Genomic DNA, 13,206 nt, shown 5'->3' with positions numbered 1-13,206 from the left:
TATAGGAGGAAGAAGTACGTCGGTGGACGCCCGAGGGGCCCACGAGATAGGGGGCGCGCCCTACAGGGGGGGCGCGCCCTCCTATCTCGTGGGAGCCTCGGCTGCTTCTTGACTTGCACTCCAAGTCATCTGGATCACGTTCGATCCAAAAATCACGCTCCCAAAGGTTTCATTCCGTTTGGACTCCGTTTGATATTCCTTTTCTTCGAAATACTGAAATAGGCAAAAAAAACAGTAATGCGGGCTGGGCCTCCGGTTTGTAGGTTAGTCCCAAAAATGATATAAATGTGTAAAATAAAGCCCATAAACATCCAAAAGGGTAAATATAATAGCATGGAACAATCAAAAATTATAGATACGTTGGAGACATATCACGGTGGTGTAGTCGGTGAGCCAGTCCTCCGGCTTCACGGTTCCATTGTACTTGGGGGTGTCGCGGGGGAGCATGAACCCTTTTGGGAAGGGCTCTTACCGGATGCGTGGGCTGAAGCACGTCGGCCCAATGGCACCGCTTTCCTCCACCTCCAGGGAGTGAGCGAGCTGGTCGAGGCGGTGGCGAGCGTCGGTGTCATCGATGGCGCGCGCGTCGAGTCGACTGGCGACCGGGCCGCGGGGGGCCGGGTCGGCGGAGCCGGACGCCGGCCAGGCTGGCCGGGTCCGCGTCGATTCTCCAGGGCGGGCTCATCGCCTAACCCGCCGGCGGCCGTCGGGGCCGGGTCGCACCGAGTCTGGGTTCGGCCGGAGTGCACCTCGCCGGGTGGAGAGGACGCCGTGTGCTTAAGGTCGTCGGGTCCGCCGACGCGGGCGGAGCCGGATCCCGCCGCCTTGGCGAGCTGGTTGAGGCGGTCTTGCTGCGTGTTGGCCACATTGAGGAGGTCGTGCATCCGCTCGATGCGCTCCTTCAGCTCCTCGCCTGTCAGCTGATCCAGGCCGACCGCGGCCGCCTGGGCAGCGCGCATGTTCTTCACTAGGGTTTCGTAGACGGTTGGGATGGCGCCGAGGGCGCGGCCGATCGCACCTCCCTGGGCTCGCACATCAGCGACCCAGCTCGGCTCGGGCGTGGCAGGCGTGAATCCATAGGCGGCCTTGCACTCCAGCTGAGCGGAGTCCAGGCGACGCTGTGTGGCAGCGAGCGTCTCGGTCAGGTCCAGCATCTGTTGGCGCATTTCCTCGAGATGGGCTCGGGCCTCAGCGATGTTGATGGCATCGATGTCGGTGCTGATGGGGATGCGGAGGCTCTGCATCGTGGCGTGCAACGGGTTGGACGAGGCAGCCCGCTCCGCTGCGGCCTTGGCTTCGGGAGCCTTCCTCGTCTTGCTCGACAAAGAGGAAGCGTCGGTGCCGGTGACGAAAACCTCAACGTGGACGTCCATTGCCCTGGCGGAAATGCCACCGCCGAGGGAGAGGGGAGAGTCAGAGTAGCTGAGTACCTCGCTGGGGTACTCTTCGGCCGCGGTCGCATCGGAGATGCGCAGTGCGGCGAAGGAGGCGGCAAGCCCGTCGACGCCATCGTCTGCCAACATGACGGGCTCGTCGGAGTTGGAGAGGAGCCCCGTCTGAAGCATGCTCCCGGCCAGCTCCTCGAGCTGCCCCATGGTGGGCGCCAACTATCGTGGTGGCCGCACGGCAGATGCCATGGGATGGCTAAAGAGAGGAGGAGGCTCGAGGGCACTGGTGGGCTCCAGAGGCGGGGTTGGCATGAGCGAGCGCGGGACGCAAGACATACCCAGGTTCGGGGCTCTCCAGAGAGATAACACCCCTAGTCCTGCCGAGTGTGGTTGATATGCAACAGTACAAGGTTGCTCCTAGAGCTGTATGGAGGAAGCAGGAAGACTGGCCAAGGCTTAGGCTGCTCCTTCTCCCTGGGTGTGTTCTACTCATACGTCTCCGTCGTATCTATAATTTTTGATTGTTCCATGCCAATATTATTCAACTTTCATATACTTTTGGCAACTTTTTATACTATTTTGGGGATTAAAATATTGATCCAGTGTCGAGTGCCAGTTCCTGTTTGTTGCATGTTTTATGTTTTGCAGAAATCCCATATCAAACGGAGTCCAAACGGGATAAAAACGGACGGAGAATATTTTTGGAATATTTGTGAGATTTGGGAGGAAGAATCAACGCGAGATGGTGCCTGAGGGGGGCACGAGGCAGGGGGTGCGCCCCTGACCCTCGTGGGCACCCTGTAAGGCAGTCACTGCTCTTCTTTGGCCGCAAGAAAGCTATTTTTCGGGAAAAAAAATCATGGCGAAGGTTTCGATCCAATCGGAGTTACGGATCTCCGGATATATAAGAAACGGTGAAAGGGCATAATCGGAGAACGCAAAAACAGAGAGAGACAAAAAGATAGATCCAATCTCGGAGGGGCTCTCGGCCCTCCCACGCCATGGAGGCCATGGACCAGAGGGGAAACCCTTCTCCCATCTAGGGAGAAGGTCAAGGAAGAAGAAGAAGAAGAATGGGGCTCTCCCCCCCCCCTTTCTTCCGGAGGCGCTGGAACGCCGGAACACCGTCGGGGCCATCATCATCACCGCGATCTACACCAACAACTTCACCGTCCTCATCACCAACTCTTCCCCCCTCTATGCAGCGGTGTAACCCCTCTTTTACCTGATGTAATCTCTACTGAAACATGGTGCTCAATGCTATATATTATTTCCCAATGATTTATGGCTATCCTATGATGTTTGAGTAGATCCGTTTTGTCCTATGGGTTAATTGATGATTGTGATTGGTTTGAGTTGCATGTTTTATTATTGGTGCTGTCCTACGGTGCTCTCCATGTCGCGCAAACATGAGGGATTCCTGCTGTAGGGTGTTGCAATACGTTCATGATTCGCTTATAGTGGGTTGCTTGAGTGACAGAAGCATAAACCCGAGTAAGGGGGTTGTTGCGTATGGGATAAAGAGGACTTGATGCTTTAATGCTATGGTTGGGTTTTACCTTAATGATCTTTAGTAGTTGCGGATGCTTGCTAGAGTTCCAATCATAAGTGCATATGATCCAAAAAGAGAAAGTATGTTAGCTTATGCCTCTCCCTCAAATAAAATTGCAATAGTGATTACCGGTTTAGTTATCGATTGCCTAGTGACAAAAAACTTTCTCGTGACAAAAAGTTCTCTACTAAAACTAACTTAGTTGTGTCTTCATCTAAACAGCCCCTACTTTTTATTTACGTGTTCTTTATTATCTTGCAAACCTATCCTATCACACCTACAAAGTACTTCTAATTTCATACTTGTTCTAGGTAAAGCGAACGTTAAGCATGCGTAGAGTTGTATCGGTGGTCGATAGAACTTGAGGGAATATTTTTCCTACCTTTAGCTCCTCGTTGGGTTCAACACTCTTACTTATCGAAAGAGGCTACAATTGATACCCTATACTTGTGGGTTATCAAGACCTTTTTGTGGCGCCGTTGCCAGGGAGTCACAGCGTGGGGTGAATATTCTCGTGTGTGCTTGTTTGCTTTATCACTAAGTAATTTTTATTTACTGTTCTTAGTTGTTTTCTATCTTTGGTTATGGGTAGGAAACGCAAAATACTAAAAAAATTAGTTGTACCTACTGAAGCAATGGTTGAAGAACCACTCAAAATCTATCACACTACTGGAGCTTTTTACTTGGATCATCTTTGATCCTTTTGTGCTCGTGTTGAAACCCCCACTAGCTTAGTTGAGGGTAAATCATTAGATGAGCATGCTTGTTATGTGCGACACCGCTTATCTCAAAAAGGGAAACTTTTACTAGATCAGATTCATCGTTTGCAATGCTATGATTGGCATTTATGTGAAATATATGATTTTACTTGTTGTTCTGAAAACCCTAAGAAACACCTTCCCTACCAATGTGAGTTTAGTGATAATGGAATCGTATCTTCGTATGCTAAGGGTGTTTATAATTACTAAGATGTTCAACAAATTGAAGAATTTGTTGCTTTTAAGGGTGCTTATGAAATTGCTTCTTTGATTGAAAAGTATGATGCTACTCTCTACAAATCTTAAAATTTTGCCATACTTAAATATTTTTATGATAATTATGCTTCTAATGCCTATGTTAAACCATATATTGAGGACTCCTCCGCTGTCCAAGAAGAAATTGATGAAATTGTGAGCTCATTGGATGAAAAAGATGACGAGGAGAGCGAAGAACAAAAGGAGGAAGAGTGGATTAGCTACCCGTGCCCACCTTCTAATGAGAGTAACTCTTCAAATCATACATTGTTTAATTTCCCTTTGTGCTTACCGAAGGATGATTGTTATGATCCCGTTGATTCTCTTGAAATACCCCTTTTTGATGATGCTTGTTATGCTTGTGGCCAAGATGCCAATATGAATTATGCTTATGGAGATGAACTTGCTATAGTTCCTTATGTTAAACATGAAATTGTTGCTATTGCACCCACGCATGATAGTCTTATTTTATTTATTTTTTGAATTCTTCAAACTACACTATATCGGAGAATTTTGTGCTTATTAAGGATTATATTGATGGGTTGCCTTTTATCGTTGCACATGATAATTTAGATTAATGTAATATGCATGTGCTTGCTGCTCCTACTTGCAATTATTATGAGAGAGGAACTATATCTCCACCTCTCTATGTTTCCAATATGATAAAATTGCAAGAAACTGCTTATACTATGCATTGGCCTTTACTTGGTGTGCATGAATTGTTCTTTTATGACATGCCGATGCATAGGAAGAGAGTTAGACTTCGTCATTTCTTTCTTTGTGCTCACTACTAAATTACAAATCATTGTTAATTAAAATTGGCTTTGATATACCTTGGGATCCGGGTGGATTCATTACTTGAGCACTATATGCCTAGCTTAATGGCTTTAAAGAAAGCGCTGCCAGGGAGACAACCCGGAAGTTTTAGAGAGTCATTTATTTCTGTTGAGTGCTTTTATATAGTCTAAAAACAAAAAAATAAAGAGGGGAACCCAAAAATTTTCAAAAAGGAAAGTGAATGTGAGAAAGACAAGCATTGTTGAAGTGGGGGAGCTCCTTGAACTTTGTTCATGCTCACGGAAACTTTATGAATCTTGATTACAGAAATTTTTCATCAAAAATAATTATCCCCTTGTACAATTCCATTGTATTATAAAAATAATGTGCTAAGGTTTGCCTTTAGGATGTTTACAATGCTTGTTGGTTTGTACGGTGCAGGACAAAAACTTTGGCTGTAGTGCGCGATTTTACATTTTTTACTGGAATGTCAGATGGTTCTGAAACTTTTTGCACTGTCTTTCTGTACAAATTGTTTATTTTTCATAATTTCTGTAGAATATTTGGGGTAATAGAAGTATGCTGAATGGTCAGATTTCTAGAGACTGTTCTGTTTTTGACAGATTCTGTTTTTGATGCATAGTTTACTTGTTTTGATGAAACTATCAATTTCTATAAGTGGATTAAGCCATGAAAAAGTTATATTACAGTAGACACAATGCAAAAACAAAATATGAATTGGTTTGTAACAGTACTTAGAGTAGTGATTTGCTTTATTATACTAACGGATCTTACCAAGTTTTATGTTGAAGTTTTGTGTGGATGAAGTGTTTGATCGAGGAGGTCTCGATATGAGGAAAAGGAAGAGAGGCAAGAGCTCAAGCTTGGGGATTCCCAAGGCACCCAAAGTAAATATTCAAGGATACTCAAGCGTCTAAGCTTGGGGATGCCCCGGAAGACATCCCCTCTTTCTTCAACAAGTATCGGTATGTTTGCAGATTCGTTTCGTTCATGCGATATGTGCTAGTCTTGGAGCGTCTTTTGCATTTAGTTTTCACTTTTATTTTATGCACCATGCTGGTATGAGATAGTCCTTGATTGATTTATAGAATGCTCATTGCGCTTCATTTATATCTTTTGAGTATGGCTTTATAGAATGCTTCATGCGCTTCACTTATATCATTTGAAGTTTGGATTGTCTGTTTCTCTTCACATAGAAAACCGCCATTTGTAGAATGCTCTTTTGCTTCACTTATATTGGTTAGAGCATGGGAATATCTTTTGTAGAAAGAATTAAACTCTCTTGCTTCACTTATATCTATTTAGAGAGATGACAAGAATTGGTCATTCACATGGTTAGTCATAAAATCCTACATAAACTTGTAGATCGCTGAATATGATATGTTTGATTCCTTGCAATAGTTTTGCGATATAAAGGTGGTGATATTAGAGTCATGCTAGTGGGTGACTATGGATTAGTAGAAATACTTGTGTAGAGGTTTGTGATTCCCGAAGCATGCACGTATGGTGAACCGTTATGTGATGAAGTCGGAGCATGATTTATTTTTTGATTGTCATGCTTTGTGTGGAGGTCGGGATCGCGCGATGGTTAACTCCTACCAACCCTTCCCCTAGGAGCATGCATGTAGTACTTTGTTTTGATGGCTAATAATTTTTTGCAATAAGTATGTGAGTTATTTATGACTAATGTTGAGTCCATGGATTATACGCACTCTCACCCTTCCATCATTGCTAGCCTCTTCGGTACCGTGCATTACCCTCTCTCAGCTCGAGACTTGGTGCAAACTTTGACGGTGCATCCAAACCCTGTGATATGATACGCTCTATCACACATAAACCTCCTTATATCTTCCTCAAAATAGCCACCATACCTACCTATCATGGCATTTCCATAGCCATGCAACTTCCCTCATCATCATATACATGACTTGAGCATTCATTGTCATATTGTTTTGCATGATCGTAAGATAGCTAGCATGATGTTTTCATGGCTTGTCCGTTTTTTGATGTCATTGCTACGCTAGATCATTGCACATCCCGATACACCGCCGGAGGCATTCATATAGAGTCATATATTTGTTCTAGTATCGAGTTGTAATATTGAGGTGTAAGTAAATAAAAGTGTGATGATCATCATTATTAGAGCATTGCCCCAGTGAGGAAAGGATGATAGATACTATGATTCCCCCACAAGTCGGGATGAGACTCCGTACTTTATGAAAAAAGGGGCCAAAGAAGCACAAATAAAAAAAGGGGGGGCCAAAGAAGCCCACCAAAAAAAGAGAAAATAAAAAAAATGAGAGAAAGAGAGAGAAGGGGCAATGTTACTATCCTTTTACCACACTTGTGCTTCAGAGTAGCACCATGTTCTTCATATAGAGAGTCTCTTATGCTTTCAGTTTCATATACTAGTGGGAATTTTCATTATAGAACTTGGCTTGTATATTCCAATGATGGGTTTCCTCAAACGCCCGAGGTCTTCATGAGCAAGAAAGTTGGATGCACACCCACTTAGTTTCCAGTTTGAACTTTCATACACTTATAGCTCTTAGTGCACCTGTTGCATGGCAATATCCCTACTCCTCACATTGACATCAATTGATGGGCATATCCATAGCCCGTTGATTAGCCGCGTCGATGTGAGACTTTCTCCTTTTTGTCTTCTCCACATAACCTCCACCATCATACTCTATTCCACCCATAGTGCTAGCAAGCATGGCTCACGCTCATGTATTGTGTGAAAGTTGAAAAAGTTTGAGAATACTAAAGTATGAAACAATTGCTTGGCTAACCAGGGTTGTGCATGATTTAAATACTTTGTGTGGTGAAGATGGAGCAGACAAAATGGTTTTGTAGGGATAACTTCCTTTGGCCATGTTGTTTTGAAAAGACATGATTGCTTTATTAGTACGCTTGAAGTATTATCGTCTTAATGTCAAATGATAGATTATTGCTTTGAATCACTCATGTCCTAATATTCATGCCATGATTAGATATATGATCAAGATTATGCTAGGTAGCATTCCATGTCAAAAATTATCTTTTTTATTATTTACCTACTCGAGGATGAGCAGGAATTAAGCTTGGGGATGCTGATACGTCTCCATCGTATCTATAATTTTTTATTGTTCCATGTCAATATTATTCAACTTGCATATATTTTTGGCAACTTTTTATACTATTTTTGGGACTAACATATTGATCCAGTGCCCAGTGTCAGTTCCTGTTTGTTGCATGTTTTATGTTTCGCACAAACCCCATATCAAACGGAGTCCAAACGGGATAAAAACGGACGAAGAATATTTTTGGAATATTTGTGAGATTTGGGAGGAAGAATCAACGCGAGATGGTGCCCGAGGGGGCCACGAGGCAGGGGGCGCGCCCCTGACCCTCGTGGGCACACCGTAAGGCGGTTGATGCTCTTCTTTGGCCGCAAGAAAGCTAATTTTCGGGGGAAATCGTGGCGAAGGTTTGAATCCAATCGGAGTTATGGATCTCCAGATATATAAGAAACGGTGAAAGGGCAGAATCGGAGAACGCGGAAACAGAGAGAGACAGAGAGACAGATCCAATCTCGGAGGGGCTCTTGCCCCTCCCATGCCATGGAGGCCATGGACCAGAGGGGAAACCCTTCTCCCATCTAGGGAGAATGTCAACGAAGAAGAAGAAGAAGGGGGGCTCTCTCCCCCTTATTTCCGGAGGCGCCGGAATGTCGGAACGCCACCAGGGCCATCATCATCACTGCGATCTACACCAACAACTTCACCGCCCTCATCACCAACTCTTCCCCCCTCTATGCAGCTGTGTAACCCCTCTTTTACCTACTATAATCTCTACTTAAACATGGTGCTCAATGCTATATATTATTTCCCATCGATGTATGGCTATCCTATGATGTTCGAGTAGATCCGTTTTGTCCTATGAGTTAATTGATGATCGTGATTGGTTTGAGTTGCATGTTTTATTATTGGTGATGTCCTATGGTGCTCTCTATGTCGCGCAAGCGTGAGGGATTCCCGCTGTAGGGTGTTGCAATACGTTCATGATTCTTTTATAATGGGTTGCTTGAGTGACAGAAGTATAAACCCGAGTAAGGGGGTTGTTGTGTATGGGATAAAGAGGACTTGATGCTTTAATGCTATGGTTGGGTTTTACCTTAATGATCTTTTGTAGTTGTGGATGATTGCTAGAGTTTCAATCATAAGTGCATATGATCCAAGAAGAGAAAGTATGTTAGCTTATGCCTCTCCCTCAAATAAAATTGCAATAGTGATTACCGGTTTAGTTATCGATTGCCTAGGGACAAATAACTTTCTCGTGACAAAAAGTTCTCTACTAAAACTAACTTAGTTGTGTCTTCATCTAAACAACCCCTACTTTTTATTTACGTGTTCTTTATTATCTTGCAAACCTATCCTATCACACCTACATAGTACTTCTAGTTTCATACTTGTTCTAGGTAAAGTGAACGTTAAGCGTGCGTAGAGTTGTATCGATGGTCGATAGAACTTGAGGGAATATTTGTCCTACCTTTAGCTCCTCGTTGGGTTTGACACTCTTACTTATTAAAAGAGGCTACAATTGATCCCTTATACTTGTGGGTTATCATCTACTGATCGGTGGCTACTTCCTGTGTGCTTACTGCTTCTATGTCCTTGCTTACTTGCCCGTGTATGTGAGGGCTCCTAGGGGGGTTTTATAGGCCAACCCCCAGGGGTACAATGGTAATGTTAAAAGATTGTGGGTCCGGGTCGTCAGCGTTTGAGGACCCGGGCTGGGACCCGCCGGGGGCCTGTGGTTTGCCGGGTTCCCCTAGGTGCGGGCCCCGCGTGCCTAGGGGGACTGTGCGTTGTCTTGTCGATCGTCAGGGAGTGGCCGAGTCGAGTCGGGTACAGTGGCGCTCCGTCAGGTCACCGCTTGTTGTCTTCAGCAGTGATGACGGGGGCACTGTTGCCACGCCTGCCCTGGTCAACGGGTAGGTGAGGGACAATGTTGCCACGCTCCGGCTGACCAGAGGCATGGGCAGGGCACTGTTGCCTCGGTCATCAGTGGATGAAGACTCGTCCCATCGTACGGCTTGGATGAGACGGGAGCTGACCCGTGGCTGGGTTGAGGAACACGCCAAGGGTGGAGCTGGCTTGTTGGGGAAGTCTTGGTCGTGCCGGGTTCAGCTGTCTTGTACTGCTTGTCGAGGCCGAGTCGAGGTGCCTGGCCGGGTCGGAGTGTTCAGCCGGGTCGCGGGGCCTGGCCGGGTCGAGCGACCCGGCCAAGCGCGCGCCGGCTTGAGGGCGACGCCGGTCCCGTTGGTTTTGAAAAGGATCTGGGTTCCGTTGTCTGCCCGAGGTTCATCCCCCCGACACCCTCCGTTTCTAAATATAAGTCTTCGGAGAGATTTCACTATAAACCACATACGGATGTATGTTGATGCATTTTAGAGTGTAGATTCACTCATTTCGCTCCGTATGTAGTCCATAGTGGAATCTCTATAAAGACTTATATTTAGGAACGGAGGGAGTAGTACTAGCAAATTCTCATACAACATAGGAATATATACATTTCTTTTCTTGCCATCCAATTAGGCAAAGCAAAAATGTTTTCACTAAATGATCTACTCTACAAGGAAAGACCCTATTTGCCCAGCACAGCATGTCAATACTCTAACAATATACTCCTACAAAGAGAATAGAGAAAAGTAAAACAAATAAAAAAATCCTCAAGAAAGTCCCTGTGTTCTTGCCACCAGGGAGGCGAGCCATGCCATGCCTGAATGGCATGCCATGCATGCCACGTCACATGGTGGTGGACCCATCGGTGCCCGACCGCGACAGGGCTGCCTCGCCGCCGTCCGGGCTATCCTCGTGCTCCTCGCATACCGCAACGGCCCGCTCGAGCACGCCGACAACCTCGCTCATGGAGGGCCGCTCGCGCCCGGGCAGCCGGACGCAGTCCGCGGCCAGGTACCCGACGTAGGCGACGGCCTCCATCTCCCCTGGCGTCGGCAGCGGAAGCCGGATGTCGAGCACCCGGTGCACGCGGTCCGATTCGATGTACGGCACGGCCATGTCCACCACGTTCCTCGGCGTGCCGCTCCCCTCGTATCTCTGTATCACCTTGCACCCGGACAGCAGCTCCAGCAGCAGCACCCCGAAGCTGTACACGTCGCTCTTGTCCGTCAGGTGCTGCAGCCGGTAGTACTCCGGGTCCATGTACCCCACCGTCCCGGCCGTGACGCACGGCTCCTCGCCGCCGGCATTGTCGTCTCCGGTGCCCAGGTTCTTAAGCAGCGAGAGGCCGAAGTCGGAGACCTTGGCGGACCAGGAGGCGTCGAGGAGGATGTTGGAGGACTTGATGTCGCGGTGGATGATGGGCGGCACGGCGTAGGTGTGCAGGTACTCGATGCCGCGCGCCGCGCCGAGGGCGAGGCGGAGGCGGGACGGCCAGGAGGCAAGCGGCGGCGAGAGCGTGGCGGGTCGCTTGTGGAGGTGGTCGTGGAGGGTGCCGTTGTGCATGAACTCGTACACGAGGATGTGCTCGCCGCCGTCGGCGCAGAATCCCAGCAGCCGAACCAGGTTCTTGTGGTTCAGGCGGGAGAGCAGCGAGAGCTCCGAGATGAAGGCCGACTCGTGGTTGACGCGACGCGCCGCCGCAGCGGCGGCGGAGGATGAGGCGCCTGAGTCACGCCGCTCCGCGCGCTTGATGGCGACCTCGCGGCCGTCGGGGAGGGACGCGCGGTAGACGGCGCCGAAGCTGCCGGAGCCGATGCGGTGGGATGGCGAGAACACGTCCGTGGCGGACCGGAGCGCTGCCAGGGGAAACTGCTCCACCGTCGTGTTCGGGCCCTTGGAGAGCAGCATGCTGAGCCGCCGCGGCACGCGCGGCCCCGGAGCTGTCATCGGCTCAGCGTGGATGCGCCCGGAGTCATGGGAGCCGCTGGTGCGGCTACGGCTACGCCGGCGCAGGCAGTAAGCGACCAATAGCGCGCCTAAGAGGACCACGAGTCCTGAACCGGTTCCAAAGCTTATCATTGCGATCACCAGATCGCTCGGCCGCCGCTTCTTCCTCGTGTGAGAGGTCGACGCCCACGGGTTGGACGTAGGGGCCTGCGCATTCATGGGAGGAGTGTAGCCGCAGGGGTAGCAGATGGCCGCGCCACCGCTGGCGCCGCAGAGCATCGCGGAGCCCGACCAGACGCCGCACGGGCACGACCTTGCCGGCGCGCACGGACCCGGCAGGACCTTGTCGAACACCTTCCTCACCCCGCCGGCAACATCTCCGCCCCAGCACACCAGCGAGTAGTCGGACATGAGCACCCCGCACACCACCTTCCCCCTCGCTTCCAGAGCGACGAACTGCTCCTGCGATATCTGCGGCGGCACGGCCGCATGCTCCTCCGGCCAGCAGGAGACCGTCCAGTTCCCCCACAGCACGCACGTGAGCGCGTCGCCCACCGCCACCGTGGACACAGCGCGAATCAGCTTCGGCGGCGCCGCGGCCGCAACAGCGGCCGCCTCTCCCCAGCACCCCAGCATGCCTCTGTGGTCCACCGCGCAGGCGTGCCTCTCACCGGCGGCGAGCAACATGTACCTGCCCCTCGGCTCCCGCCCCACCGCGTCCCCATTGCCATAGCACTTCAGCTCACCCGTCCCGACCACCAGCCCGCAGACAAACCCGCCGCCCACCGCCAGCGCCGAGAATCCCACCTCTTCCGGCACGACCCCCCATTCCCACCTCCAGCACTTTATTCTCTTCTCCACTAGCCCGCACACGTACTCCCCGCCGCCGGCCACTGCAGAGAGCGCCTCGCCCCTGTACACCCTCTTGGACGGTTCCTCGCTTTCATTCAAGTCCCACCAGCGCATGGACACGGGCGGCGAGGAGATCGGGTCGACGGAGCAGAGGTACCCATCACCGGCGACGAGGGCGGAGAAGGGCGTGCTACTGCCGCCGCCATATCCGTACTTGCGGGGGCTAGCGGAGCGGTTGGTGACGCTGGCGCAGGAGAGCTGGTAGCCTGTACCGTTGGACACGAGGCCGCAGGCGAGGTAGTGCGGGGAGGCGGTGTTGGTGCCGACGGCGGCGATGGCGATGGTGGGTAGCGGGAAGGAGGAGGAGGAGGCAACGAGGGGTGGGAGGGCGAGGAGGACAGCGAGCAGGGTTAGAGGTGAGCGAGAAAAATTGGGAGACATTGGATTGGGGGAGAGATGGGGGGAGGAGGAGGAGAAGGGAGGAGATTGTGTAGACCATTGTCGCGTGGGGCGAGCGGGTGGAAGGAGACCAGGAGAGAACGGGAGCGAGGGAAGGAAGGAGGTTTAAAGGTTGGTGTCCTTTTCATTGCCCTTTTTCTTTTTCTTATTATAATAATCCCAGTCTTAGACCCATATTTGTAGTGGAAAACTGTTAGATTTTGGGATGCATGTGGATCTTTTCTCTCATGCTTGATTCACAGCGCGATCAG

The 13,206-nt window shown here is 49.5% G+C and overlaps 1 protein-coding gene across 1 annotated transcript; it reads right to left on the bottom strand.

Annotated features, from left to right (window-relative positions):
• Positions 1 to 10,340: 10,340 nt before the first annotated feature.
• Positions 10,341 to 12,970, bottom strand: LOC123041418 (serine/threonine-protein kinase-like protein CCR4). The gene has a single exon (XM_044464035.1). It carries the CDS (start codon positions 12,935 to 12,937, stop codon positions 10,541 to 10,543), a length of 2,397 nt encoding a protein of 798 aa, XP_044319970.1. The 5' UTR covers positions 12,938 to 12,970; the 3' UTR covers positions 10,341 to 10,540.
• Positions 12,971 to 13,206: the final 236 nt, after the last annotated feature.

The sequence above is a fragment of the Triticum aestivum genome, chromosome 2B (assembly GCF_018294505.1).
Source record: "Triticum aestivum cultivar Chinese Spring chromosome 2B, IWGSC CS RefSeq v2.1, whole genome shotgun sequence".
Taxonomy (NCBI): domain Eukaryota; kingdom Viridiplantae; phylum Streptophyta; class Magnoliopsida; order Poales; family Poaceae; genus Triticum; species Triticum aestivum.
This window is presented reverse-complemented; position numbering and strand designations above follow the sequence as displayed.